The sequence below is a fragment of the Aspergillus saccharolyticus genome (assembly GCF_003184585.1).
Source record: "Aspergillus saccharolyticus JOP 1030-1 unplaced genomic scaffold BP01scaffold_60, whole genome shotgun sequence".
NCBI classification, from domain to species: domain Eukaryota; kingdom Fungi; phylum Ascomycota; class Eurotiomycetes; order Eurotiales; family Aspergillaceae; genus Aspergillus; species Aspergillus saccharolyticus.
Window position 1 is genome coordinate 19,476 of NW_020290670.1, and position 26,629 is coordinate 46,104.

At 51.7% G+C, this 26,629-nt stretch overlaps 11 protein-coding genes across 11 annotated transcripts; 5 read left to right on the plus strand and 6 right to left on the minus strand.

Moving 5' to 3' along the window:
* Positions 1–97: 97 nt before the first annotated feature.
* Positions 98–3,008, minus strand: rim8 (pH response protein PalF). The gene is made up of 2 exons (XM_025573803.1): positions 2,046–3,008; positions 98–1,976 (listed from the first exon to the last, which is right to left on the minus strand). Exons 1-2 carry the CDS (start codon positions 2,508–2,510, stop codon positions 174–176), a joined length of 2,268 nt encoding a protein of 755 aa, XP_025426718.1. The 5' UTR covers positions 2,511–3,008; the 3' UTR covers positions 98–173.
* A 1,015-nt stretch (positions 3,009–4,023) lies between these two features.
* Positions 4,024–4,737, minus strand: BP01DRAFT_265109 (putative GAJ protein; the record flags this gene model as incomplete). Its single annotated transcript, XM_025571341.1, has 1 exon — positions 4,024–4,737. A coding segment is annotated over one exon (714 nt), but the record flags the coding sequence as incomplete, so codon positions are not given.
* A 671-nt stretch (positions 4,738–5,408) lies between these two features.
* On the minus strand, positions 5,409–7,183 carry BP01DRAFT_307554 (hexose transporter protein; the record flags this gene model as incomplete). Its single annotated transcript, XM_025572304.1, has 5 exons — positions 5,409–5,683; positions 5,739–6,527; positions 6,580–6,746; positions 6,804–7,009; positions 7,067–7,183. The coding sequence occupies 5 exons, from the start codon at positions 7,181–7,183 to the stop codon at positions 5,409–5,411; spliced, it is 1,554 nt and encodes a 517-aa protein (XP_025426720.1).
* A 1,204-nt stretch (positions 7,184–8,387) lies between these two features.
* Positions 8,388–9,181, minus strand: BP01DRAFT_307434 (uncharacterized protein; the record flags this gene model as incomplete). Its single annotated transcript, XM_025572296.1, has 2 exons — positions 8,388–8,965; positions 9,034–9,181. The coding sequence occupies 2 exons, from the start codon at positions 9,179–9,181 to the stop codon at positions 8,388–8,390; spliced, it is 726 nt and encodes a 241-aa protein (XP_025426721.1).
* A 309-nt stretch (positions 9,182–9,490) lies between these two features.
* BP01DRAFT_419202 (WD repeat protein) lies at positions 9,491–11,097 on the plus strand (the record flags this gene model as incomplete). The annotated part of the gene is made up of 2 exons (XM_025579387.1): positions 9,491–9,847; positions 9,906–11,097. Exons 1-2 carry the CDS (start codon positions 9,597–9,599, stop codon positions 11,095–11,097), a joined length of 1,443 nt encoding a protein of 480 aa, XP_025426722.1. The 5' UTR covers positions 9,491–9,596.
* Positions 11,098–11,125: 28 nt separating this feature from the next.
* Positions 11,126–12,095, minus strand: BP01DRAFT_360972 (uncharacterized protein). The gene has a single exon (XM_025576030.1). It carries the CDS (start codon positions 11,736–11,738, stop codon positions 11,316–11,318), a length of 423 nt encoding a protein of 140 aa, XP_025426723.1. The 5' UTR covers positions 11,739–12,095; the 3' UTR covers positions 11,126–11,315.
* Positions 12,096–13,178: 1,083 nt separating this feature from the next.
* Positions 13,179–15,382, minus strand: BP01DRAFT_307484 (Zn(II)2Cys6 transcription factor; the record flags this gene model as incomplete). Its single annotated transcript, XM_025572299.1, has 3 exons — positions 13,179–14,925; positions 14,954–15,158; positions 15,232–15,382. The coding sequence occupies 3 exons, from the start codon at positions 15,380–15,382 to the stop codon at positions 13,179–13,181; spliced, it is 2,103 nt and encodes a 700-aa protein (XP_025426724.1).
* A 3,979-nt stretch (positions 15,383–19,361) lies between these two features.
* Positions 19,362–21,125, plus strand: BP01DRAFT_350622 (M48 family metallopeptidase). The gene is made up of 9 exons (XM_025573804.1): positions 19,362–19,797; positions 19,853–20,094; positions 20,163–20,403; positions 20,461–20,485; positions 20,544–20,589; positions 20,670–20,736; positions 20,804–20,835; positions 20,890–20,948; positions 21,005–21,125. The coding sequence occupies exons 1-9, from the start codon at positions 19,450–19,452 to the stop codon at positions 21,040–21,042; spliced, it is 1,098 nt and encodes a 365-aa protein (XP_025426725.1). The 5' UTR covers positions 19,362–19,449; the 3' UTR covers positions 21,043–21,125.
* A 76-nt stretch (positions 21,126–21,201) lies between these two features.
* Positions 21,202–22,879, plus strand: BP01DRAFT_360977 (FAD-dependent oxidoreductase). Its single transcript, XM_025576031.1, has one exon. It carries the CDS (start codon positions 21,506–21,508, stop codon positions 22,733–22,735), a length of 1,230 nt encoding a protein of 409 aa, XP_025426726.1. The 5' UTR covers positions 21,202–21,505; the 3' UTR covers positions 22,736–22,879.
* A 132-nt stretch (positions 22,880–23,011) lies between these two features.
* On the plus strand, positions 23,012–25,180 carry BP01DRAFT_329218 (chaperonin-containing T-complex subunit CCT8). The gene is made up of 3 exons (XM_025572976.1): positions 23,012–23,156; positions 23,289–23,659; positions 23,765–25,180. Exons 1-3 carry the CDS (start codon positions 23,098–23,100, stop codon positions 25,045–25,047), a joined length of 1,713 nt encoding a protein of 570 aa, XP_025426727.1. The 5' UTR covers positions 23,012–23,097; the 3' UTR covers positions 25,048–25,180.
* A 193-nt stretch (positions 25,181–25,373) lies between these two features.
* Positions 25,374–26,486, plus strand: BP01DRAFT_329219 (mitochondrial 54S ribosomal protein bL12m). The gene is made up of 2 exons (XM_025572977.1): positions 25,374–25,672; positions 25,812–26,486. Exons 1-2 carry the CDS (start codon positions 25,457–25,459, stop codon positions 26,130–26,132), a joined length of 537 nt encoding a protein of 178 aa, XP_025426728.1. The 5' UTR covers positions 25,374–25,456; the 3' UTR covers positions 26,133–26,486.
* The last annotated feature ends 143 nt before the right edge of the window (positions 26,487–26,629 follow it).

The following is a 26,629-nucleotide window of genomic DNA, read 5'->3' on the forward strand; positions in this document are numbered from 1 at the left end:
CTCATCGTACACATTATGCGCGGCGGATATTAGAAAAAAAAAAAAAAAAAAAAAAAAAAAAAAAAAAAAACGAACAAAACAAAAACTTGAATGGTATCTCCCGGTAGCCTCGCAATGCAATAGAGTTGATCAGAAAATGAAACAATAGAAGCATGCCCCCTAAGTTAATTCGGTCATCGCTGATATCGCGGCAATGACTCGTCGCCATGTGCCATACCACCCACCAAGTGATGGTCCTCATCATCATGGAAAACCGGAGCCGTGGGGACATCGCCCGACTCAGCTGGAGCTACATCCAATTCCTCGGGTGCGCTGGCTTGAGCCATCAGTCGCCGTCGCTCCAGCTCTTGTTTATCATCCTCCCTCTGCGTCGCCTCATGGGCAGCCATCGCACTACTGCCCGGCACGACCGTCTGCATTGACGCGGCTGAAATAGCCGGACGAGGGGTCCCATTTCCGACCGGGGAGGGTAAATGATGGTAGTCCTGGAGGTGATCGTCTTCTGGTAGTACTGGAGCCGTGGGCACTGCCATGTCCGAAGACCCAACTCCTGGATCATCAGCGGCAGGTTGGCTAGGGAGAAGCATCTGCTCAGCACGCTGTAGCCGCGTCTTTTCATCCAACGGCTCCTCCGCGAACGGGGTGGAGACCACCTCCCCCAGCGATTGATACGACTGCGGCTCGTCCGCATAGCCTTGACCCGGATACTCAGGCCAGTGCGACGGATCATAGGGATACGCCTGCTCTTCATGAAACTCTGCATCACCGTTGCTTTGCGAATTGGGCTCGCTTGGCCACGCATCTCGCTCAGTGACGGAACTGCCCTGCGAAGCTTCGTCGGGTCCCACTATCATCGAAGATGCAGATTCCACAGGTTTGACTCCTCGTTGCGAATCCCGCGTGCCAATCACCACCTCAAAAACGACTGCTACAACACCCTTCTCGCGACGAATATGGTCCGTATCCAAAATGTTACCCGACCAATTGGCTGTAATGGCACTATTGTTGACGTCGGTCGGGTTCAGCACCTGTCCACTGGGCGAGTAATTACCGCCCGAGGTGACCATGTTGAACCGCGGCAGAAAACGGTCCGGGGAAGTGAGCTTGCCCCGGAGATCCACCACAACCTCGACATAGTACCGAAAATTTATCATACTTCCTGGAGTGCGCGTGATGGTGGGGAAAGTGTCTTCCGGGACGCGAATCGAGGTCTTGATCACCGCCGTCATGGTCACCGGGTCCACAATAAGCGGTGCAAAGGTCTGCGTCAGGTCCTTTCTGAAAACCCCCATGGTGCGACTGGAGCCGAGCGTAAGACCCCCAAGACCCGTCCGCGAGCGGGGGTAGTAGTCCTCATAAACGGGTTTCTTGCCATCGGGTTTGCCCATAGGGATTGCCGGATGCAGATCTATCCGCCCCTGGCGGTATAGAGTTACGATGATGCCATGCGCACTGCGCACTTGTTTACAATGGTTTATTGTCACCATGATAGGGAGAGTATCTCCTGGCAGCACGCCCGCGCGCAAAACCTCGGCCTTGGCGGTGATGGTTCCATCTGTCACTGATGGCGTAATGCTTCGAGCCTCACTATTTCGCATTCCGGCACTAGTTGAAGAGCTCGGGTCACTGGGGACTCGAAAGCTCTGGCTGCTGTTGCTCGGTCGACTCGATGAACTGACGTTGCTCGGTGCCGGACTGAGCGGGGGACGGTTGTCGGTCGCGCTTTCACCATTCTCCGGGGGCTCGAGTGATTGAGTGTCGGGCGCGTCAGATCCTGCTGACTTAGCCTTCGCTTTAGACTTGGCGCGTCGAGAGACGGGCTCAAGGGTGACAATTCGAGGTTTCGGGCGAGGAAAAGGGGCAATATCAATATTCTCCAACACAGTGACGCGTCGTCGGCAGGTCGAGGTCGGGTTGATGGTAGTCGGCTTGGTTAGGGTGGATGTAAGCATATAGGAGATGGTTCCTCGTTCGAACTACATATGAGCCATGGGTCAGCATCAAACACTTTGAGCGAAGAACTTGGATTGTCACCGGGCACGTACGTTGATGCTGCTGGGTAGCGCATATGGTGGAAAGGACATCTCAAATCGAAACTTATAAACTCCTTCCTTGAGACGACCCTCTCCGCACAAGACAACTTCGTCCTCAAACAAGGTTGACAAGCCATTCCCCAAATATTCCGCCCCACGACGCCCGCGTCCGGGACCCAAGAAGCCCAACTCCGGTGATGACTCCCCCGTCGGAATGGTATTCTTGAATACTTTAACATAGCCATGCAGACAGACAACGAGATGTGTGATGCGAACAGGCCGAACAACGGTCAGCACGACCGTCCCGGTGATGGTGTCACCAGGGAAATAGGAACGCCAGGGGTCGTCGGGCTCAATGTAAAAGTCGGTGATGCTGCGATTGCGAGGGCTGATTTGGGAACGGAATTTGGCTAGAAGGGAGCTGCTATTTCGACGAAGCGTCGAGGAAGGTCGAGAGGGGAGAGGGTTGACGGACATGACACACGGCCACTACGTCGCCCAATCCATACAAATGGCGAGCGAGTTGAAATGGCTGACAGGCGGCGAACACAGTAGGCGTAGTAAATTTCAGCGCAGTCAATGAAGGGCGAGCGTGAGGACAGGGAGACTGCCGAGCCAGATAGAGCAAGGAGGGGAAGGGAGGGGTGGAATCAAGACGAGTCTCTCTGTTATTGCTGTCAAGTGACGAAAGCCGTCAATTCAGGGTCGAAGAGGCAGCAAGGGGGAGGGGGAGAAGAGATGAGGAAGGATGACAAGAGAATAGATTCCGACAGAAATGGAAGATGGGAATGCAATCGAGACAGCAGGGAAATTCTCCGTTCCTAACATCAAATCAACCAAATCAAGCAAGCAGGCGATCAAGCAATTCCCCGACAGGTCCGGCCCGATCTGGCCGTCGGGCGCGAAGGCAGTCAGCAATAACTACCACTGTAGTCCCACCTGGCAGCTAGCGCAGCAGCAAGAGAAGAATAAATGAATGGTGCGCGATTTCTAGAGACTCGCGTCGCTTCAGCCTTAGCTGTAAGATCACGCAGAGGACTGAGAAGCGCGTGGGGGGGGAGGGGGGCGATCCGGGGTGGGGAGGGGAAGACGTGTTTGGGGACGACCTCCCTTGTCCGACCGTCAGAGAACTTAGCACGGGCTAGCTAAGCAGAAAAAGGCAAATGAAAGAGCAAAGGAGGGCGAAGAATGAAGAGAAGAATTATCCGGGGGTGGGGGGGAGGAGGAAGTAGAAGGGATGGTCAGGGGATTAAGAGTTGGGCTGACTAGTCCGCATCATTTCTTCGGGATGGATGAGGACGCGGACAATGGTTGGGGGATGATTGAGAGGAAAGAAATGAGCGAGAACACGAGAGAGGGGAGAGGACAGGAAGAGGAGAGAGAGAGAGAGAGAGCAAGAGAGAGAGAGCAAGAGTGGAGCTGAGGTGGGAGGAGAAATGACAAGATGAGATGCTCGAAATGCCCCTTAGGCTAGGATGGCCAGGCTTGACTCGTAGTAGCAGTAGGTCCGAACCCAAAGGGCGTTGTTAGACCGTGAAGGGTCAAAGCTTAAGTGGGAAGTAGTGGATGGCTGGATGCAGGTGATGACTGCAAGTTAGGTATAGACGAGAGGAGGGAAAAGATGATACAAGAATAGAGAGATCCAAAACACAAAGTACAGAGAGAGAAGAGAGTCTAGTCTGGTGATTGTTAATAAAAAGAAAAACCCCGGGATGGAGGGGAAGAGAATAGGGGACAGGGAGGAGGTGGTGGGAGGAGAGAAAAGAGGAGACTTAACCACGGTAAGTGCAGATAAGCAAGAGGAGGCGAGACAGTCAAGCTTCTCTTGGGCCGTTCGTGGGCTCGGCAGTTTCCACTCTGTCCTGTACGTAACTTGTTCCTCCGCAAGCTAAACTCCGTATTCATTCGTTCAATGCATTCCATGATTGATTAAGTTAATACCTATTCATTATTAATATTTCATGATTCCACAACCACCAACTCAATCAAAGATCTCCCGTAAACCCTCTCCCTCCACATACTCTTCTTCCCCATAACATTCGCGCTGCACTGCCCGTAGCACCGCCCGATCCCCGCCAGTCAGCCGATTGACAAACCCTTCCAGCACGTAGATATTCTCCGTCCACATGAGTGCCTGACGCCGAAACTCCTCCGTCTCCTCCTCCACGCACGACAAGCTTTTCCCGTTGACTCCTCTTTTCTTGTCACCGGGGCCTGAAACCGCCGTCAATTGCCCCTGCAGATGACGAATCTCTTCCTGCAACTCCACTTTTCGTAGCATCAACCGCTCCCTCTCTCTTTCCCTATCCTGATTCTCGTCATCATCACCACCACCACCGACACTACCCTCTTCGGCATTGTCCCTCTCTTGCTCTGCCTTTCTCTCGCTAACCTTCCCTTCCGTCTCCCTCACCACCCTGCCCACCCGCTCCACCTCTGCCTGCAACCCGCGCAATCGGCTTTCGCGCTCGCGCAGTACCTCCCCGCTAAAGCACCAGTACCAGTTCAAGCTCCCGATCTTCTCCACCCGAATTTCATTCTCGTCCACCAGTTCTTGGAGGAATTCCTTGACCTGGATCGCGTTGATTGAAGCTACTGCGGGAAGGGACTTCTCCAGGTCCTTGAGCGTGTGGCACGTGCCACTGGCGCGGAGGTACGAAACGATAAGGGCGAACTTAGCGCTTTTGGTGAGTTTGGGGGGCTGGTGGTGTTGTTTGGGCTTAGCCTTGGTTCTGCTGATGGAGGATGCATGGTGGTTGGTTGTTGAGTAAGAAGGATTGGGGTGGGGAGGGAGGGGGGGAAAGAAAGGAAAGTGAGGTGTAGAGCGCGATTCTAATAACCAGAACTGGTGAAGTGGATCCTGTCGGCTTACCATGATTGTGATTCGTAAAGGCTCGCTAGCAGATGTAGAGGTAGGCTTGCAAACTGTGTTGGGATGAGGCAGAGGCTTGGGTCGCGTGCGAGAATAGTATGATTGGGGAGATGAAGGCGATCAGAGCATCTCTGCAGAGTTAAAGGTGAGTACGCAGATAAGAAATGGATGAGTGCAATGGTATTGTCCCAATAGAGGTGCTGCCGCCGCTGCAATCCGCGCAAACAAAAAGCCGGCTACTGATCCTCTGAATCAAACATCCACCTGTGAGGATAGGGATGACAGCCTTCGTCGGGCAAGATAGGTACTCCTACGGAGTCAATCTTAGTGGTTACTTAGAAGGTATGCGCTACACTCTGTTACTGGCTGGGCTCAACAAAGTGAATTCTTATCAATGTCTGATGTCTGATTGAAGCGGTGACTCTCTGACGCCACCCTCAGCCTTTTCAGCCCTATTGGCACCGTGCTACTATGACGCTGACGCCGGCACCGTCTTTGCATACTTAGACATGCACCTCTCGGACGAATCCGCCTTCCTTTGAAGTCTCCTCAGCGTGGGGAAATACGTCGCCTCCTTTACCGACTCCGACTACTCCACCCACCACTGCTTGGTCGCCATCGAAGTGTTTGGCAATTTCCTCAAGCGGCGTCTTTCGGGTCTCGATATAAAAGAACCAAACGACGGTCAACTCGACCCCGAGCCAGACACAGTAGAAGATGTAATACTTCCAGCCCAGGTTGTCCAAGGCAATGGGGTTGATGTACTGGTTGAAGAAGACTAGATCAGAGTTAGCCTCAATGCTGCGGTCTTGCCACCAGCGAGGAACACTCACGTGCAGCATCGATACAGAACCACATCACCGTCATGCCCTTAGCTCGGATACTATAGGGCAGAATCTCGACCGTGTACCCAACTAGCAGGCCGGACCAGGCAACGTTGTAAAAAACATAGTAGATATAGATCATCGCCACGACAGCGTTGGCCGCCCCGTGGTTATGAGCAATCTCATACCGCGCCGAGCAGATGGTCCATACAATAAAGGCAACCAGCATACCGCTCGTAGAGATGAGAAACAGCTTGCGCCGACCGACCTTGTCCACGACAAAGCACATGGACAGAGCGACGATGAAGTTCAAGATCTGAAGGCAGCCGTTAATCAGGTTCTGTTCAACAGACTTGGTATAACCGATCGAATTCAAAATCTTTGAGATGTAGTACGAGACCAGCCCATTGCCAGACCATTGCGAGAATAAACCCGCAGTGATAAGAATGACCAAGCGATGGCGATTACCCTTCGTCCGGATCAACTCCACCCAGCTGTTGCTTTCGTACTCTTTCTCAAGCCGAATAGTTTCCTTGATTTCGTGCATCTCCAGCTGAACAACTTCGTCATCTTGGTTACCGTTCGCGTGACAGTCCGCCAGGACCTTCAGGGCCTGCTCATGTTTGCCCTTATAAATCAGGAACCGCGGAGACTCCGGAACAAACCAGATGAAGATAAGCTGCAGGATAGAGGGCACAGCCTGAACCATGGTAGGTGCCCGCCAGGACCAGTTATTTTCGATGTTATTGGTGCCAAAGGTAAGCCAAGCAGCGATAATAGCACCAACATACCACGTCGCTAAGACCAAAGTCAATTTTGAGCACATCATACCTGTTATACTAGAGCTTACTATTATAGATTGTGGTAAAGACGGCGCGATGCTGGGTATGCACAAGCTCCGTGATCAACAGGGGCGAAGCTCCATGCGCGATGGCAACTCCGAACCCAATCAAAAACCGGGCTGCCAGGAACATGCCATAGTTAGCGCTGACGGCCTGCAAGACGACCCCCAGTATCCTAATCGAAGCAATGAGCACACCACGGTTTCTCGGAACAATGGCTTGGGCTACTTACATGATGAGACAGCCGATGAGGACTCCCATGCGTCGGCCAAGATAGTCGGCTGTATAGGGCACTGCAGGCAGCGCTGCCAACGAGCCCAATGACATGATCGCACTCAAGATGCCGAGAATTGAACCGCTAGGATGGTTGAAGTAGTCTTGCCAGTAGTGCAAGGTCTGCAGACCATTCATCATCGAACCATCATAACCATTTGTTGCCTGGGACCCTGTTAGTCACCTGTCATGCGGCCTCGCCAGCCCAGTCAATGCACATACAGACGTCAACACGACAAACATGAGGCAGATGTACGTTTTCCTCATGCCAGGGTCCTTATACCATGTCACTCTAGGAAACTGTCGGCCAGCGAGCTCGAAAGTCCCGGAAGAACCCATTTTGACAGTTCGTTGTAAATCTCAAGGTGTCAGGAAGCCGTTGCGGTACACTCAGTCAGCCTTCTCGCAGAATGCAAGAGATTGAAGACACCCTAGAGGTGCGGGAGCAGGCTTAAAATTAAGTGTCTGCCGCTTCTCCCATCCGGCTATTTGACGTACGACGGACATGCAGAGTCGTTGAATGCTCCAAGCGAGTTTCTGAGCTCGCGGCTAAACCCACTCACGCCTGATCAGATGCTTTCCAATTGCAAACAGCTACACGGAGAAGGATTCAGGGCGTAGCCCAACATTGGCCAAAGGGCAAGAAGTCGACAATCTCGAATTCTGGTCTCGCAGTGAGCCAACCATTGAAGGTTAGGCCGGGCCGAGACCCTAGGTTTGTCTCGCAGATACTAGCTGGAGGTTCTGCCAAGATCAATCAACGTGGCTGGTAGATTGTATATGATATCTTGATTTAGGCTAAACATTACGCACCAGGCCAGCGAAAAGCCTATCATGATCATCCCATCAAAATCTGGGGTTGCGGTCCGGGGTGCAGGGCGTAGGGGGTCTAATCCCATTCATCCAGGCAAAAAAAGAGTGACTATTCCAGAAACTGCAGTGGCCAAGACCTTGGCCTGCGCCGCCCGGAACGCATTCGATGAAGGACTCGACTGGAGACTGGTTGGCCACGTTGGACGAGCCCGAGCTAAATTGAAAACACTCTTCGTTTGAGGCATGAAGGCAAAGCGACTGATACGCTGGCCACTTTTCCCAAGCCACGGATAATATCGTGCGCTCTCAGCTGATGGCGTGAGGGGGTCAGTTGACACATGCCACTGTTTGCTGACGGCCTTGGCTTTGTGGCTATTCTCACAATACCCAACTCGTATTGTGCCTCGGCCATTAGCCTTTGTGTTCGAGCAGAAGCTCGAGGTCGTTGAACAAGTCCCTCAAGAAGAGCTTAAGGTGGCAATGAAGAGAACTGCTCTACACGACCCGGACCTATTGTGCCTGCATGCGGTCTAGGCTTTGGAGACAAGAGGACATGGCGACTTCAGCCAGTGGTTGTGCGAATGGCATATGCAGTGGTCATTAGCTGGGCATGACTGGCGGTTTTCTCAAAAACGTTTTCTCAGTCGTTGCCTTCCCACGTCTGAGAAAATTGATGTTATTGGAGTTCCTGGTCGTCGCAGAAGGTCGATCTATGGATAAACTCCAAGGCTTATAGAAGCTCATCGAGCTCTGTGTCCATATCGCTTGTCCACGCCTTCCGAGCCAATCTGCGCTTCTTCTGTCGTTTCGCCACAGGCTGAAGCTCATCACCTGAGCTAGCATTTTTACTAGACTGTGTATTTGCCCGTTTGCGACCTGCGCGCCGGCCTGCTTGCAAAGGCAACCGATCATCGTCGGTAGACAATTCCTCCCCTTCAACGAACACCAAATCTCCCGTTTCGCCCAGGGACTCCCTCGCCATCTCCTCTAGAAGTATCCCCATGGCGATAAGTGCCGTTTCATCCAAACTATAATAGACGTCCTGACCGCGATCGACAGTCGCGTAATCGTAGAAGTCGGCCGAGTACGCGTGGACAGCCTCTAGCATCTCCGATGAGGGAAGTGGACGATCGGAAGGCAACCTTTCATGGGCAAAGTAGACATCATTCTCCTCGTATCGCACGGGCGCATTCTGTCGACGAAAGAGTACTTCTTCTGGCCGTACTGCACGCGTGCTAGATGAAGCGGTATCGCGGTGTATTGAGGCATACGGTACGACGGGAAGAAAGCCGTGCGCATTGATCCGGCCTTGAAACGCGACCGGTCAGATTGGACTCACTTGGATGCGAGATACGTGATAGATGGCACCGACTGACCTGCTACAGCATCATAGACCGTCGCCAACCGCCTGGGCTTTGTCCCTTCGGACTCATTCTGTCGATCATCAACTTCCTGCTCGTCCCCAAGGTCGGGCGGCTTCAAGAAGGAATTCTGGCTGAGGGCGAGAGATCTTCCTTGAGACATAGCCGTCAATGAGGGAGAGGTTCAGCCCGCGCAAAAGCATGGGTATAGAATGGTTGCGCCACCAGGATATGATTTGGAAGGCGAGTACGTGTATCGAAGGGAAAAAAAATTGAGATCGGCGGTGACGATCCGCCGTGTTTTAATTTTGGTTTGCGACGGAGCGGGCGGGGAGGGGGGAAGGGGTAACTTGGCGGGGAGAGTACGGAGGGATTACTCCGTACAGACCACGGACTACAAAGTAGGTGTAACAAACACCTACGTATGGTGTTCCAGTTTGTCCGGCTCAACCTTCTTCCTTCCCCGCGAGCCGACGGATTGCATTCAGCCCAGCGCAACTCGAGATGAAACCTCTCCTCGACTGTATAATTTTAGACTCAAAAGTTCTGAGAAAAGGGCTCCTCGGTCACCCTGATGAATGAATTCTTACATTTTCAATAGGACTCTGGGGTCCATTCATGCGTCCACATTTCATATCGCTCAAACCACTCGCCTAGTCCTAAACCTTGAGCCAGCACCTGGCATACGCTTCGCCAGTCAGCACAACCCTCAGTCGGCGCATGGCCAATCCCAAGAGAATCATGACGGTCTTCTAGGTATAGAAGAGGAAGTATACGCTCATAAAGCCGGCGTGAAAGTGCTTGCTATTGATCAGAATGACGGCAGATTGTAAGTCATCTCTCCCCTCCCTCCACGTCATACGACTAATACTGGACGCGAACTCAAGCATGATCTCCGGCGGCGCAGACCCGTCCATCCATTTATGGGATCTAGAGTCTCGCGGGTCCGAGCTAAATCATGTTCATCGCTCGGTGGCGTCCGTCAATAAGACCACACATGAGGATGCTCACACACATACTATTACATCCATTTCAATATATCCGTTTGACCCAACCCCGTCCACCATCTTGACCACCTCGCATGATGGTACGCTCAAACTCTCAGCATTGACCTCTGAGGCCATCCTTCCTGTGCACACATTTAATCTGGACTGCACACCCTATGCGCACGCCATGTCATCGCACCCCGGAGCGCCGCCCCTCATCGCCGTCGGCACATCCGAGAAGACCGTTCGCTTGCTGGACCTGCGTTCGGGTCTATCCACGCACGGCCTCCCCGGCCACGAATCAGCGGTGCTGTCAGTCGCATGGGCGCCGCACCAGCCCCATATCCTAGCGACATCGTCGACGGATAACCGAGTGATCCTCTTTGATGTTCGCCGCGGCGGGCACAACTCCGCCATCGCCGCGTTAGACATGAACGACGCGGTGGGACTTGTCCGTCCCGCAATAGCCTCCACATCCTATCAACCTCGGCCAGCCTTCTCGCCGCATGCGCGCACACACAACGGAGCCGTCACAGGTGTCCGGTGGACCTCGACCGGCTCGCACCTTGTCACCGCGGGCCAGGACGCCCGGATTCGCGTTTGGGATGCCGGGACCGGGGCGAACACCCTGGTCCACTTCGGATCCCGGGTTCGCAACAGCGTCTCGTCCCATCTGGCGGAGCGAGCGCCCCTCGTCGTCCCGCGTGGGCTCACGGCGGCGGGCCAGGAGACGCTGCTGTGGCCCAACTTCAACGAGTCCGACGACCGCGGTGAGATATTCATGTTCGAGCTGCATGAAGGAGCATTTATCAAGCGTCTTCGAGTGCCCGGATTGGCGGCCGTCGCTGGTAAGCAACTGCGAGGTCGCTCAACTGCGCTAAGCGCGGCGCGGATCAATTCACTTGTATGGCGCGGCAACGGCGCATCCGGCGAAGGAATTGAAATGTTCTCCGCTCATGGGGATGGCACCATCCGCAGCTGGGTTTCTCGGGAACCAGAGGGAGAACCGGACGAAACCGAGGAGGCCGAGCGAGCCGAACGCAAACGTAAACGCGATGTTCTCGACGAGATCTACCGTGGCTTCATCAGTTAAGACACATACACTTATAAATATGACTACAACTCGCGAACTTCTGTGGCATTATGATCATGTTCATTATACAAAGCTTTCGGCCGAAAGCTCACATCATCCATCGGATATCTATCATACATTGATTCATTCTGTCAAAACTTGCTGTCCATTAAGTCGCATACCAGCCGCGACCTGTCATTTTTGAAAGCAGAACACGAAAAAGAGAACGATCAGGTACTCTACTCGTTCCGGATCTGGTGTTCACCTGCAGCATCATCCTCCTCGGCGCCAAAGCGCTCGAAGGCACTGCGGTTCAAGTTCCGGTGCTTCAGATCGCGACCGTGGCCCTTAGCACCGGGGTGCTGGTTGCCGATGAAGTTACGCTTAGACTCGCCCTCGGCGGGGAAGGAGTTGCCAGTACCAGTCAGAACCTCGCCAGTGGCGCCCATGTCGCGGGCACTGCGAGGCATGTCGGTGGAGTTGTCCGCCGCGAAAGCAGAGGTGGGCTGGCCGATGCCGTAGTTGTCAAAGCCGCTGTTCTCAGCCATTTGGTCTGGGCGTGGCACGGAAGGGATAGTGTTCTGGATACCGGCGTCATTGGGAATGGAGGTACCGGTCGGGGCCATATCCTCAAGTCTGCCGCCGCGGTGAGGAGAAGACATTGTAGCGGTTTGTTGGTTTGAAACTGGAAGGGGGGAAAGCGAGAAAAAGCGTTGCAAATAGTGTGGGAGTCGTAAAAGATAAGATGGTTTGATTGCGTTATGGATTATCCTGGAGAGCTCAAGTCATATTCTTTTCACCTGTCGATTGCAAGAGGGGTTATATAGGTTCGATGCACTGAAGTGGTGGTTCCATCTGATGTCACTTTTCGCCGTCCAACATGGGTCAATGATGAAGCTATGATATCAGATCCGATCCGATCACATTACTGCAGAGTATGAGTCTTTCATGCCCTGCACTCAAATGCGAATCGGAAACCCCAATGATTGCCAGTGAGTGGAGGCTATGATGAAACCCTGAGCTATGCCCATTCTTGTACGATTCTAGAATCAGTCTTCCGCTTAAAGATCGGGGCCGTGTCGACGTTAAGCCCCACCTCATTTGCCGTCATCCCAACTTCGGGGTGGCACGTGCTACTCCCGCCACTTGGTTCGCAGCCATCATACACATGACTGTGCATGTTGTATGCACAGGAGGACCGAAAGGGCTGGGCTATAAGTCATTCATGGAAGCTCATCAATAAATGGCTAATAGTGTAGGGAATCAGAATCTAGATATAAGGATGCATACTAAATATCCTCTAGCGGGCCCGAATTCCATAGTTCCATTATATTACTCAAACAACCCACGGAGTTCGCACCGCAATCGGAAGAAAGTGATGAGAGGGCACGTATGGTGAGGTGGGAAAGACGAGAAGGAAAGAGGGAGAGAGAGCATGCCGTCAATGAATCATACAGAACGTAGACACATCAAATCGCGCGGGTTTTGGGTAGGGGGAGGGGTTCTTTTTTTTTTTTTTTCTTCTTTTTTGTCATTCTTCCTACTTCTCTTTCGCCAAAGAGGCTCTTTCCCGGTGTGAACGCAATCATAAAAAGGAAAAGTCCAAAGCAAAGTAACTCCAATAACTCCTGGCCCGAGGTATGGGGGTATGACTGTCTGCGCCCTTGCAGTTATTGCCGCTCGTTCAATGCTGCTGTTGCCAATAAATGAAATCGCTTATCGTTGTTGTCCAATCCAGCGGTCAACATGATGATGGTATATGCAGAATCCAGAAGGTCGTATGAATGAAGGTCGAATGAATAGGTCAAGGGAGTTAAAAGAATGTCAAGGTGAGGTATCCGATTTCTTCTTCGAATGTGGAAGAGAAAAGTTTGTTTTACTGTATTGCAAGGCCTGCATGTGTGGTGAGAGCTCGGATGTCGATAGCCAGCTCGTGCATCCGCTCTTGTCGCATAGCTGCATGGTCAATCTTCTCTCGGGTGTGAGAACCGATTCCTCCTCATGCTCTCAAGCCCGCTTGAGTAGTCTCCCTTCGAGGGATGAAATTGACTGTAACGAGATGCAATCCCATCACATATGAATGAAATAAACAATTAGGAACTTTATAGAAGCAAATAATCCCAACCGTTTTGCTGCATCACTTCCCGCCAATGGATGAATGGCTTCTTCACTTCCTTTGCATCCCATTGTGTAGCATTTTCCTTCGGAGACTCGGAGTTTTCGCGCTTAGTGGAGCTGATGTTGTCTGTTGAACACGAGGGGCTCACGTCTTGACTTGGTAGGGCTTCGAGAGGCTCATCCGACACACGCCATACCTCTTTCAAAACCCGGTACATGCGGCCGAAGCTGCCGAGATCCGCGTGGTCATTGAGAGCAGCGGCGCGATTGGAGAGGATGTTGCGGAAAGAGCTGTTCGGCGCCGAGAAAGCCCCTGTAACAAGCAAAGGCCAAACGAGTGAACGATCAAATCCTTCTGGCCCCGAGGGAATGTACTGAAGAGCGTTGGCCACCGCTGCAACCAAGTTGACGTTGCTTGGCTGTTGACGGTCAAATCCGGGAACCAAACTACATAAGTAGATCCTGGCTGCAATTCGGAAAATCGCGGTGATATTGTTCGTCAGCACCATAGGAGAGAAAGCTCCGTTAGCAAGGTGCGGGCTCTCCAAAGGTTGGTTTGGCGACTCGGTGTATTCCAGTTGTTGGCCGAGGGCTGAAACGTGAGAACAGACCGCCAAATCATCGATTCTTCCCTCCCTTTTCAATGCCTCCAGGCATGTGATCTCTGATATCAGGTACATGACACGGTCATCGCAGCCCATAAGCTCGCGTAAGCCCAGGGACGATCCACTAAGGTGCTTGGAGCGATAAGTATGTGCAAACTCGGGGGTCTTTCCGTGCATAGTGGAGCCCAGGATATCAATCCAAGATGCCAACGTCATGGTAAACGGGGGCGGCATATATGGATTTCCGCAAGGGGGAACAGGAGCGGATAGTCCCAGTCGATTTACCAAATTGGATGCGGCTTGAAAGTGATCAAACCAAGGAATATCAGGGAGATAATCGTCAGCAGGACCCACTGAACAATGGAAGAAAATCATGGCGAGCGTTGCATCGAGAATCTCCTCGTGATTAGTATCCTCACCCAAAGCCAAACAAAGCTGCGAGACTGCCTCGAAACGATTACGCATGATATCGTGGTCAATCTGCTCTCCAACAATACCTTCCGTTGTCTTTCGATGAATAGCGGCCACACTCAAGCAACAGTGGAGATAACACTTGTTCGTTTCCAAAGCTTGGAGAATGGCTTGGGCGCGGACGTGTCCGCGTTGATGAGCTTCCAGCACGGGAAAAATTATTCGCAGAACGTTGTAGATGAAGTGATCGAGAAGCGGGCGATCATGGTCACTAACGGGTATGCTTGACTGTAGAATCGCATACGTCTGGCCTATGGTTTGCTCGCAGAGTGCTGGATCGATTCCAGGAAGCGCGGGAACTTGCGCGAAGTACTCATCGTGAAACCAGTCTTCTCCCGGAAACGTGGGTAAAGTAGCATTTAGCTGGGGAGGAGCAAATGTGCTGAATGTTGAGCTGCAAGAATCGTGGCGCAGCGGGACGTCGTTAATGAACGTCTGTCGCTCCGTCTTCACATCGATCTCATACGGATGTGGCAGGCCATAGACATTCTGGGTGAATGCCGGAGTTGACAGATGGGATGCGAAAATATCATACTGCTCTGGATAGAGTGGTCGACTAAGCTCGTATTCGGGGGATGTTGGCGTTGGGACGGCCATACTGCGATTGCGGGCCGAGGGATCTATGGCGCCCACAAGCCCAGTCAGATGGCCATACCTCAATCAAGATACTTCACAGAGATTACCCACCGGTCAGTGCACCATTGCGCTCGTTCATTTTTGTTTGTTTGATCTTGTTCTTGATGTGCTCTTTCTGAATCCTCCTTTGCTCGGCGTTTCCCCACCACACGGGGCGTTTGTATTCGCACTTGACGCATAGGTTTATGCAGGCTCCGCAAGATGGGTGCTTCTCATCACACTTCTTTCTACGTAGGCGACATGTGAAGCAGCCTGGGCAGGGTCATTCGTGTTAGCTAGATCCTCAATCTAACCACGAGGAAGATGTACTCGAGTGGTAACCTACCGGATCTTGAGCGTTTGTGCAGCTTATTAGGAGCCTTGTCCGTCCTTCTTGTCGAAGCACCTTCGCTGCCAGACGATGGTTGCGAGAGATCCTCGGCTTTAATTGGAATCATTGTGACGGCTGATGACTTCTTCTTGGAGGGAACAGGCATAGTTGATATCGAACTGTGGTGCCTAGGCAAGAGACTCGAAAAGGACAGGACGCTGGCGCGTGGCGAAGTGATTGCGGGGGTTATGTGGGTGATTAATGGTAAGACTGAGCCAGCAGCCTTTGATGTCTAATAGGGTATCAGAGAACGAAAGGCGCAGGCTGCAAAGGGCGAAGCGGCAAAAGATAATGCAGGGAGACAGTAGTCCACAACATGAGCCGATATGAGCAGTGGGCATGAAGGAAGCTTTAAAGATGAACGTAGTAGGTCAATCTCGGATGAAGCAGGTCATGATGTTTCTATTTTAGAATTGATTCCGGGCAACCGACAGGGCCATGGACATGCGCACGCCCACACGCCTATCGGGGAACCTGTGGTGGTGGGAGAAGAAGCCATAGATTGGGTGGGGAGTAGGAAAGGATGATCGCAGCCAGACCATGCACAGACAAGGAACCGGCCACCAGGCGCTTCAAGGCTAATTTTGGATCATTTGGTAAGATGCTCTTCTGGCCATCAACTTGGCGCCCATGGCCGTTCTCTGCACCAGTGATTGGATCGCGCACGATGGCAATCTTGCCATGAAGGTAATCTGTGGGACGCAGCTATTGCTATTTATTTCTAAGTTCATTTTATCCTGGCGTGAATTTCGTGTCCCACGAGCAGGTGCCTTCATGCTACCACAGCCTATCAGCCCGGAGAGACGAGTGTAACATGAGCAGAGGATCTCCTGCGGAGAACTTGTGGTGGAATTTGCCATGCCCACAAAGAGGTATAACACCAGGTGTTATGAAGACTGAGCGTACTTCCTATTCACAACCAGCAAGAGAACCAAGCCATTTCAATTGCCCGTCATCGATCTTTCTACGGTTCATTAGCGATGCGCCAATGGCAGGGTCATCTGCGGTCTGGATAATGCTAGTTGACGATGTTGACGAAGTGGTTTTTACCAGATTGGGGAAATGTAACAATGTTGAGTACCAAAGGATACTCACGTCCACAGCCGTTGATAGCGCGGGGACATATCAAAGCCAACCGGCTAATCGCCCCCCTCTTCTTTCTTCGCGAGGGAAAAATCAGACCAGGAATCCGACCCCTGTCTTGCACACAAGGGTCTCAAAGCACATTGGGCCCAATCAAATCTACCGCTGTCTTCCAGGTCTTATTTCATTTCTCGTGGGACTTGTACTAGTACAGTAGATTGGCAGGTTCCAGAGCCTGTGGGGGGAGGAAGAGGAGGAGGATAAGGAGGGGGTGGACCTGATCATTTCATCAGTTCAGCAGCACCTACAGTAGTCGAAGCGCTACCCTTGGAGCTAAATTAGCGTGCTGGGCCAAGCTTCCTGATATAAGAACCAATTGGCCGAGACTTTTCTGGGATTTGACCGAGCGGGACAGCGGCAGCCAACCGTGCGTTGGTGGGTCGGGCCTTTGATGCCCCGTGCGACCAAAGGAAAGTTGACGCCAAGGTGTGATAAGATGATGCTAGCCTTTCAATCTCAACCAAAGTCCCTGACAGGGAGGGTGTGACGGGCGGACAGCAACCTCATTACCTTAATTAGTATCAATTAGCCGCCCGCACTGACTGCGATCCCCGCAGATAGTCTTCTGGTCTTCCATAATTAGCACGCCTCAACAGGCTCCCTCGAGTCCCAATAGATACTACGGCTTCCGCATTGACCGCTAACAGCGCGTTCCCATGATCCGATACTGAGGAAGATCGAGCCGTGGGCTGCCCAAGTGGGGAAAATCGAAGTTTGACTTCAGTGATTCTGCAACCAAGGTGTCCCAGTCACACCTCCAGGTCCTTGTCCCCTTGGACTTCTGATCCGAGGTACTACCAGTACTGAACCTCTTTCGGGCGGCTCGTTCCTCCGTGATTGATGCAAGAACTCGAGTAGCTCAGATCGATATTTACAACTGCACGGCCTTGGCTGGCTACACCCATTGTTGCTTGAAACCGTGTCTTGAAATCAATAAAATTGAGTCTTGATGCAACATTTATTCTGAGCCTGACAAAGTCGGTGGGCATCATGATCCTGATCCGGAAAGCGAGTTAGCATGAGTGTTGCTGGTGTCACGACGCTTCTGCCGTTTCTTGTCACATTCCTGCAGTAAACAATTTAGCGTCCTTTCGCTCCCCTGCCAATTGGTGTCCCAGCCAATTACGCGCGCCATACATGAGGTCACTTTTCTGCCACTTGTTGTGTGCCAGTGATATGTACAATACCTCTGCCGTCGAGATCCCGCGCCACTGTCGATTCCCAGCCTTGGAGATACATGTTACCCGGAGCATTCACCGCATGGATTCTGTCTGGAGACTGAATGGTCGCATGCTGTGTTCTTTCTTCTCGCCGGTCTCAATTAGAGCCCTAGCACGTACTCGAATATGAAGATAAGATCAACCTTCGCTTCTACACTACGGGTAAACTTCCGCATGGATAGAGCGTGGCCTAATGAACTGACAAATACCAAAGATTTAGCCGGTGAATTAACATGCTCATGCTTAGTACCTATTCACGGCCAGTCGCGCGAGGGTATTGGTCAAGCAACCCCTATTGTCTCCGACCAGGGAAAATTATGCCGATACGTCACCCCATTTCTATCACCTTGCATTTTCCGTCAGGCGGGGTAGAACAACTTCTTGCATGACACCTGTATATCAGCAGCTATCAGAACCACAATTCTTCGGTGCACTCGTGCCAGCTTTGAGCAACGTCCAGCAACCGGAATGCATAGATCAAAATAGAAAGTCTACTCGCCTTAAGCGTAACCAGATGTCGAGGCTAATTCTTCTCTGCAGTGCGTTGAGCTGCCCTGATGTAGACAATTGTCTTGCCGGGGTACGGCCTCTAGGTTCGAGATCAATTAAAGGCAATTTTTCGACTGATAATAATCGATTATCGGCTCCACTTTTCCTCGATAGAATCGCTTTTGGGCAATAGTCTGTAAGAAAAACTTGGTTGAATCTATCACGTCCGACTACTACATCGCCTTTGGCGCTCTGCTCGCAGCCGCCGAACATATTCTGAGAGGAGTCATTTTTTCAATGCCAGACCAGAAGGATAGCGCTCCCTGGAGTAGCACTCGCAGGTAGGCGGTTATACGCCACTTATCATTGGATTTTCATGCTTGACATAATTAGCGACTCCAATCTTTGAGACACCCTCTGGCTGCGTCCTCAGAGCTCGCTCAAAAGTATCCCAGAATAGTAGTGATTCGTTCGTGATCTTTGGTGCTGCCTTGAACATTCCAGAAAAAGAGAGCATGGTTTCATTCAAGGTTATGTCGTGAATGACAAAATCGACTGACTAAAATTCCACATCGGTTGACCGGCGCTCATGTATATAATGCAAATACCTATGGGATATCTTCCTCCCAACCCCCAAAAAAGGTTGTTCGCGCGATCCTTCAATTTTCTGATGTCAGTACAAGTGCGGAGTACCCGAGCATAGGAAACAGTCTACTCCGTACCCGTAGACGGTACCTGGCTAGCAGCAGTTTGCAAAATGAAAATACTAGCCTTTGAGCTCGAGCAAGGTAGACCGAAGCCGATATTTCGTGGTCAGGATTTCCCAAGTTCATGATTTGTTTATGTCACTGATATACGCGTGATTCACTTCAAGTTACTCACAAAAAGGTCATAATGATACTCCTCATCTACTGTATTTAGTCTCATCAGCGGGAGGGTTCAGTAACAGTATCTTGTACTACTACCATCCGGCGTAGGTGCAAGACTAATAGTGTTAATTGACGAAGGTTGAAGCTACCTTATTATATATCATCTTCATCTACTCCGTAGCTGCTGATGCTAGGTAGCTAGTAGTTTTATAACTTAGGTAGAGGTAGACCTACAGTTGGTGTTCAGGCTGTCTGTGCACTGATCATCCAGGCTTTACTCTCATTGGGCAGCGCAGGGCTTCTCCGCCAACGGTCGAGTTTCGTCGCGCTCCGACCTCCGCAACGCACCTCAACAACTCAATACCTTAATCATTCAAGGTCCTCTGTTTCAGCCAAGTTGATCTTATCTCCATCGTCAACGTGTGAATCTGCTACATGGTCTTAAGACTAGCATGCTACATCAAACAATGGAGCGCGTAATATCCCATGTATTTCCCCACACAAAGGAATATGTCTATGTGTCATGGCGAAGCCATGTCATCTCCACTAGGACATTCGCAAGCCATACCTCGCGACTCCGGTCTGTCCCTCGAGCATTCCAGAACCCACAAAGCCGGGCCTTCTCAGGCTTTGGTCGTAGATGCAGCAATGGACAATATAACCGATTCAATGATTCAGGCCGGGGCCCACGGGCACCGCCGCTGATCCACCACTTATTGCTGCGGGCGCGTACCGAGCACTTCGTTCTACTCGGCCTTGGCGTATCGGCATTCTACTACTATAATACGGAGGTGGTGGAGGTCAGTTGGTCCTGCCTGTCCATAACTGAATCATGGGCTAATATATGTCTTTCAGATGACCGGCCGCCGGCGACTCAACTTCATATCCGCTGAACACGAGCTAGAGCTCGGAGAAAAGGCTTATCGAGAAGTCCTCGCGCAGCATAGAGATCATATATTACCAGACTCTCATCCGGCTTCCAAGATGGTGCACCGTGTCCTTGAGCGACTCATTCCTCAGGCCCGCGTGGAAGGCGCGCAGTGGAGAGCTCATGTCATCAAGGCGGACGATGTCAGAAATGCTTTTGTCCTTCCCGGGTACAGTCTAGTCCAAGAACTCCCCCCAACCTTTAAAATAGGGGCTTTCTTCTGATAAGCTGCAATAGAGGAAAGGTTTTCGTCTTCACCGGCATACTGCCTTTCTGCAAAGATGAAAATGGCCTGGCTGCGGTTCTCGGTCATGAAATCGCGCATGTTGTTGCTCACCATGGTGCAGAGGGTATGACACGGAATTATCTTCTGAGGTCTCTTGTCACGGTCGCCTCGTTTCTTTTCGATATCTCAGCCATGATTCCTGCTTATCTGTCACATTACCTGGTCAACTTGCCTAATTCTCGAGTACAAGAGGTGAGATTCCACTATGGAGAGAAATCGAAAGGCAATACTGACCACCGATGATTACAGGCTGAGGCTGATGATATGGGGCTGAGTATGAACTCTGACCTGTTTCTTTTTCTTCAGAATGGCCGACTAACTTTGCTTACTAGTCATGATGGCTCAAGCCTGCTACAACCCGGAGGCTGCTATTGCATTGTAAGTTACACCGACGCCAGGATGCAATCGTATTGTCGGGTTCTTCCGTACTATAAGTGACTGCTAATCCTATACATTAGCTGGCAACGTTTGGTGAACAACAAAGAAGCACACGAAGTCCATCAATTCTTGTCAACGCACCCCTCGGTTGGTTTCCCGACTGGACTCAAATGGCACCTATTTCCATGAGCGATACGCTAATTTACTGCAATAGAATGAGAATCGGATCCATGCACTGAGTGAGAAGTATGCAAACTTGAATCGCCTTGATTATTCTTCCTGTCCTAACGGGTATTCCAGGCTCAACACGGCACAAACTATATACCTTAATAGTGGCTGCCAGGTCGCAAACGAATACAGTATGTCGCTCGTTACACTTGCTTGGCTCTGTTAATGACTGACACTCTGTTTCAAGTGCCGGATTTCAGAAGAGCTTTTGCTTATCACAAGTAGTGGTCATAGGCATGATACTCGAGACCATGTTTGCTTCAACCAAGAAATTGTACATACACTAAGGTAGTATTAGCGAATTCCCCAATCTTGTACTATTAAATGTCTTTTCCACCCCGCACTAGAAACATCTTCAAACCGTTTCAATCAATTTTACATCTTCTCGAACACTACGTATCAGATAATTAACCACGCTATTGTCACCCCACCGCAAATTGTTGGTGGCTCCGAACACCCTTCGGGCCCGAAATCCTTTCCGAGGGGCCGACTCGAGCGGCAAGCATTTCGGGCTCGAATGTTACATACATAGCAAGTCATGATTCCAGGCGCCCGAAGCAAGCAATAGTTAAATTGACCATCGAGGCACCGGCGCTCATTCGAGCAATCCCAGTTACCAACAAGTAAAGCACCTGTCTGCCTTCTAAGTCACCACCACTTCCTCATTATCAACCACAAGATTAGTACCATGTGCAATTCAATCCTCATTATAGGCGCGGGCCTTGGCGGTCTGGCTCTTGCTCAAGGCCTCAAAAAGAACAACATACCAATCAAGGTCTACGAGCGCGACGCACAGAAGGATTTCCGCGCCCAAGGTTACCGTCTGCGCATCGGCACGGAGGGTATCCTCGCGCTGCGGACCACCCTGACTCCAGAGCTATTCGGCTTGTTTGAGGCCACCTGCGCAGAAAACGGGTCACTCTCTGGAGGCGCCAGACTTGATGCCCTGTCCGGCAAGCCGCTCGCCCAGAATGTTCGTGGCGAAGGCCCTCCTATTCAGGCCCATGGCCCTCTGGAACCCTACACTGTGGACCGCGGAGTCTTGCGCGAGGTGCTCATGACCGACCTTCAAGAGGAGCTACACTTCAGGAAGCGATTTACACACTACGAGACCACAGAGAAGACGGTTGTCGCGTTCTTTGACGATGGGACCTCCGAGGAAGGCGCCTTGCTCGTCGGCGCGGACGGACTGCGATCGCAAGTGCGTAAGCAGCTCCTGGGGCCGTCGTATCCATACTTGGACACGGGAATGCGGATCGTGTACGGCAAGACATACATCACAACGGAGTTTGAGGAGAAATTCGCTCGAGAGGCACTGGATGGGATGACGTTGATCACTGAGAGGGAGACCAGGTCACCCAAAACGCTGCTGCTGGAGGCGATTCGATTTCCGCGGACAAACTCCGTGCGGGGGATCCAGTTGCCAAGGGATTATGTGTACTGGGTTTTGTTGGCACATAAGGATTATATCCTCTTAAGAGATGATGAGGCGTTGAGATTGGATGGGGAAGGATCGGCAAGGTTGTCGTTGGAGCTTACTGTGAAGTGGGACGCGTCTGTGAGAGTTTTGATTGAGGAACAAGATCGAGACCAGACGTCAACGCTGAGGGTTTGTTCTGTGAGGCCGGATATACCGGCTTGGGAAGCCAATGCGAGGGTGACGCTACTGGGAGACGCGATTCATGCGATGCCTCCAACTGGAGGAATGGGTGTGAACACTGCATTGCGCGATGCGGAGGATTTGGTGCGCAAGATTATTCAAGTTGGAGGGCCGATTGATATGAGCGTGAATGTCGTGGCGCAGTATGAGGAAAGCCTGAGGGAGTTTGCGCGAAAATCGGTCAGGCTTAGCTGGGAGGGAGGACAAAGAGGGTTTGACTTGAGATCAGCCGAGACATGTGAGGAAATCAGTTTGTAGGAGGGTTTATTTCGATGCTAAGGATATTCTCAATTGTTGCCTGAAAGATAGCGGCAGCTTCGATATACGTTCATCTACTACAGTATCCAATCTGCATAGCAAAGTAATGGTTTCAACGAGTCATCAGCAAGGTGGCTGAATGAGTAGGTCAGCGGTGGAAGGAAGGAGTTGTGATGAGATGCCAACATGGATAAAGTATGCCGAGCCCCTCCGCGTGCAAACCAAACAAACAGCCGCCGCCAGACCGTCCCCAAGCTCCGTCGAAAATTCCCAGAACAGCTTCAAGCCAGTGTCGAGGCAGTGTCCCCTTAATCACTCCATTAGGATATTTCCCCAAACATCAGAGGAAGTGTCTTCTTATCATGTCATTGTCTCTTCCCGGACCTTCCCAGGCGGGTCTCTTTAAGCCTGGGTACCAGAGGTAAGCGAAGGCCACTCGTGGAATGTCCCGCTTCCCAAGCCATCAACTTCTTCAGATCTAGCGGATCGGTCATGTTATGGTGCAGACTGGGCTTTGATGAGAGAGTTATGGCTAATATCGTTTCTCGTGCAGCCACGATGCCGAAGATGGTGCCGTTATTCGCAACATCGAAGCCTGCCAGGCTATTGCTCAGACTGTCCTGACGTCGTTGGGCCCTTACGGTCGCAACAAAATTGTCATCAACCATCTGCAGAAAATGATCCTTACCTCGGATGCGGCTACTATTCTGCGTGAGTTGGAGGTTGTGCACCCCGCAGCCAAACTGCTGGTGATGGCCAGTCAACAACAGGATCAGGAGATGGGAGATGGCACCAACTTGGTCATTGTCCTCGCAGGAGAATTGTTGAAGAAGGCCGAGGAGTTGCTGCGCATGGGCCTGAAAACGAGTGATATTGTTCAGGGCTACGAGAAGGCACAGAACTTTGCTCTCAAGACGCTAGAAGGTGAGTTGATCCTTGAGCGCTTGCCGATCTCAGGGGCTGTTGCATTGCAGCGGGCCACACGTTAAATGAACATTGAAAAATCACTGATGCTCTGTTAAACAATAGATCTCGAGGTCGACCGCCTTCAAGAACTCCGCTCTCAGACTGAGCTCACCAAGGCTCTCCGCACAGTTGTCGCTAGCAAGCAGTCCGGAACCGAAGACCTTCTGGCCTCTCTGGTTGCGGAGGCTGTTCTTGCTGTCCTCCCCAAGAACCCCGCCAACTTCAATGTCGATAATGTTCGTGTCGTCAAGATCATGGGAGGTAGCTTGGAGCAGTCGCGTGTGATTAAGGGTATGGTCCTAGGCAGAGAGCCCGATGGCGTGATCAAGAAGGCTACCAAGGCCAAAGTTGGCGTCTTCAGTTGCCCTATCGATATTTCTCAGACTGAGACCAAGGGTACCGTGCTATTGAAGAACGCGCAGGAAATGCTGGACTTCACGAAGGGGGAGGAGGAGCGTCTGGAGGCGGCTATCAAGGAGCTCTACGACTCTGGTCTACGAGTGGTCGTCTGTGGTTCCACCGTTGGTGACCTTGCCATGCACTTCCTGAACCGTTTCAACATTCTTGTGATCAAGATTCTTTCTAAGTTCGAGTTACGCCGACTGTGCCGTGTTGTGGGCGCTACCCCCCTCGCTCGTCTCGGTGCCCCGATGCCTGACGAGATGGGTAGCATCGATGTTGTGGAGACTACTGAAATCGGCGGTGACCGCGTGACCGTTTTCCGTCAAGAGGACGCCAATGCAGTTACTCGCACATCCACAATTGTCTTGCGCGGAGCCACTCAGAACCATCTTGATGATGTTGAGCGTGCCATCGACGATGGTGTTAACGCAGTCAAAGCTATCACTAAGGACCCTCGTCTGGTCCCTGGTGCCGGCGCCACTGAAACCCAACTTGTAGAGAGAATCTCTGCCTTCGCTGACAAGACTCCTGGGTTACCCCAGCATGCTATTCGCAAGTATGCTGAAGCGTTTGAGGTTATTCCTCGTACTTTGGCAGAGTCGGCTGGTTTGGACGCTACTGAGGTTCTGTCCCGCCTTTACACCGCACACCACCAGTCCTCCAACAACGACGTGTCTGCGGAGGAATCTTCGGCAGAGGAGGGGAGTGCTGAGAAGGATGAGCCTTTCTGGACCACAGGTGTGGACTTGGAGGCTAGCTCTTCCGCTGGAACCCTTGACGCCGTCGAAGAGGGCATTCTGGACCTGCTGGCTTCCAAAAGCTGGGCTATTCGCCTTGCCAGCGAGGCCGCACGGACGGTGCTCAGTGTTGACCAGATCATTGTTGCCCGACAGGCTGGTGGCCCTAAGCCACCGGGACCTAACCCCAACTGGGATGAGGATTAAATGTAATATTCAGGAGAATGTGATATCCATTGGAGGCACAAAAGCACGGAATGTGATAGAGACACGATAATCATGAAAAGTCCATTGACAATCTCAGGCACATTTGTTGATCATAGGCTTTAAATCAAGTGGCAGTAGCATATTGTTCTATATTTCATGTTAAGGCAGTCACGACTCATTGCAACTCTGTTCTTGACATAATGTGACGGTTCCTGTATACTTGGAGTTTCTATATAGAGAACGCCGCCTAGCGGGTGTTTCGATCACGTGACTGGTTTGGATTTTCTGGGCCGACTTTCTTTTCCCGCAAAGGCACTTTTCGAGCATTTGATCACCTCGAGCAGCTTGAATTTCCCCGGCCTAGCCACCTTGTGTCGCCCCGTTCAGATCGTCCCCTTTCACGCCCATCATGTCCATGTCTACTCAGGTCGCTGCCCGCTGCTGCAGACAGATTGTCCGCCCTACCACCTCCCTGCGCCTTTCCTCCGCTTCATACCTGTCCAGCAGCCGGAGATGGCAATCCACGGAGTCCGCCGCTCCTGCCAATCCCAAGATCACCCAGATTGTTGATCAGATCAGCCAATTGAACCTTTTGGAGACTGCCGACTTGGTTGCTAGCCTGAAGGTGCGTCGTTGCTACGATTATGGCGTATCGCAGATTCCATCTAGGAATAGTTGATACATTTATCATCTGATCGAATTGACGACGCCATTGCCCAAATGACTGCTTGAACCATTACTGACAAGTGCGTGTGGCACCTTAGTCTCGCCTCAACATCCCCGATCTCCCTGTTGGCGGCTTTGCCATGGCCGCTGCTCCCGCTGCTCCCGCCGCTGCTGAGGAAGAGGAGGCCCCGGTTCAGCAGGAGAAGACCCTCTTTAACCTGAAGCTTGAGTCCATCGATGCCGCGTCCAAGGCCAAGATTATCAAGGAGATCAAGAACATGCTCGGTCTGTCCTTGGTTGACAGCAAGAAGTTCGTCGAGTCGGCGCCCAAGGTCCTGAAGGAGTCTGTCCCCAAGGAGGAGGCCGAGAAGATCATTGAGACTCTCAAGGCAGTCGGTGCCAAGGTCACCATGGACTAAGCGGATTGTCATCCGACTGTCTGGGGGGACTTTCCTTTGTAATGCTACTCGGTCCATTTGGGTCGCCCTGTGACTATCAATGTTTTGGATGAGTGATAGGGAAACCTGGATGGCCCGGACGTTGTGATTGGGCTGCATCATCGAGCTGGAGTTTTTATCTCGCACCACCCTTTTGTATTGTGTTCTTTTATATCACCCTTTTCTTTATCATCTTTTTTTCTCCGACCTCTATCTCTTGAGATCTTTTTCTGGTATACACGGAAAGCGGGGAAAAGGCGGCGAATGTACATTATCATCTCTCTTGAATGGACAATGTGGAATCAACAAGGGGGAAACTAACTCCTGAGTCTGTTGGCCGGGTTCTGCAGGATTTGTCAAGGTCCGTAGTGTATGGATGAGAAGCGTAGCTGCGATGGTCTTGGACGGGTTCACTATAGATGGTAAAACTGCTGTTGAGCAGCTAGAAAACGGTTTTCTTGAAGGAGATTGAGTTATAT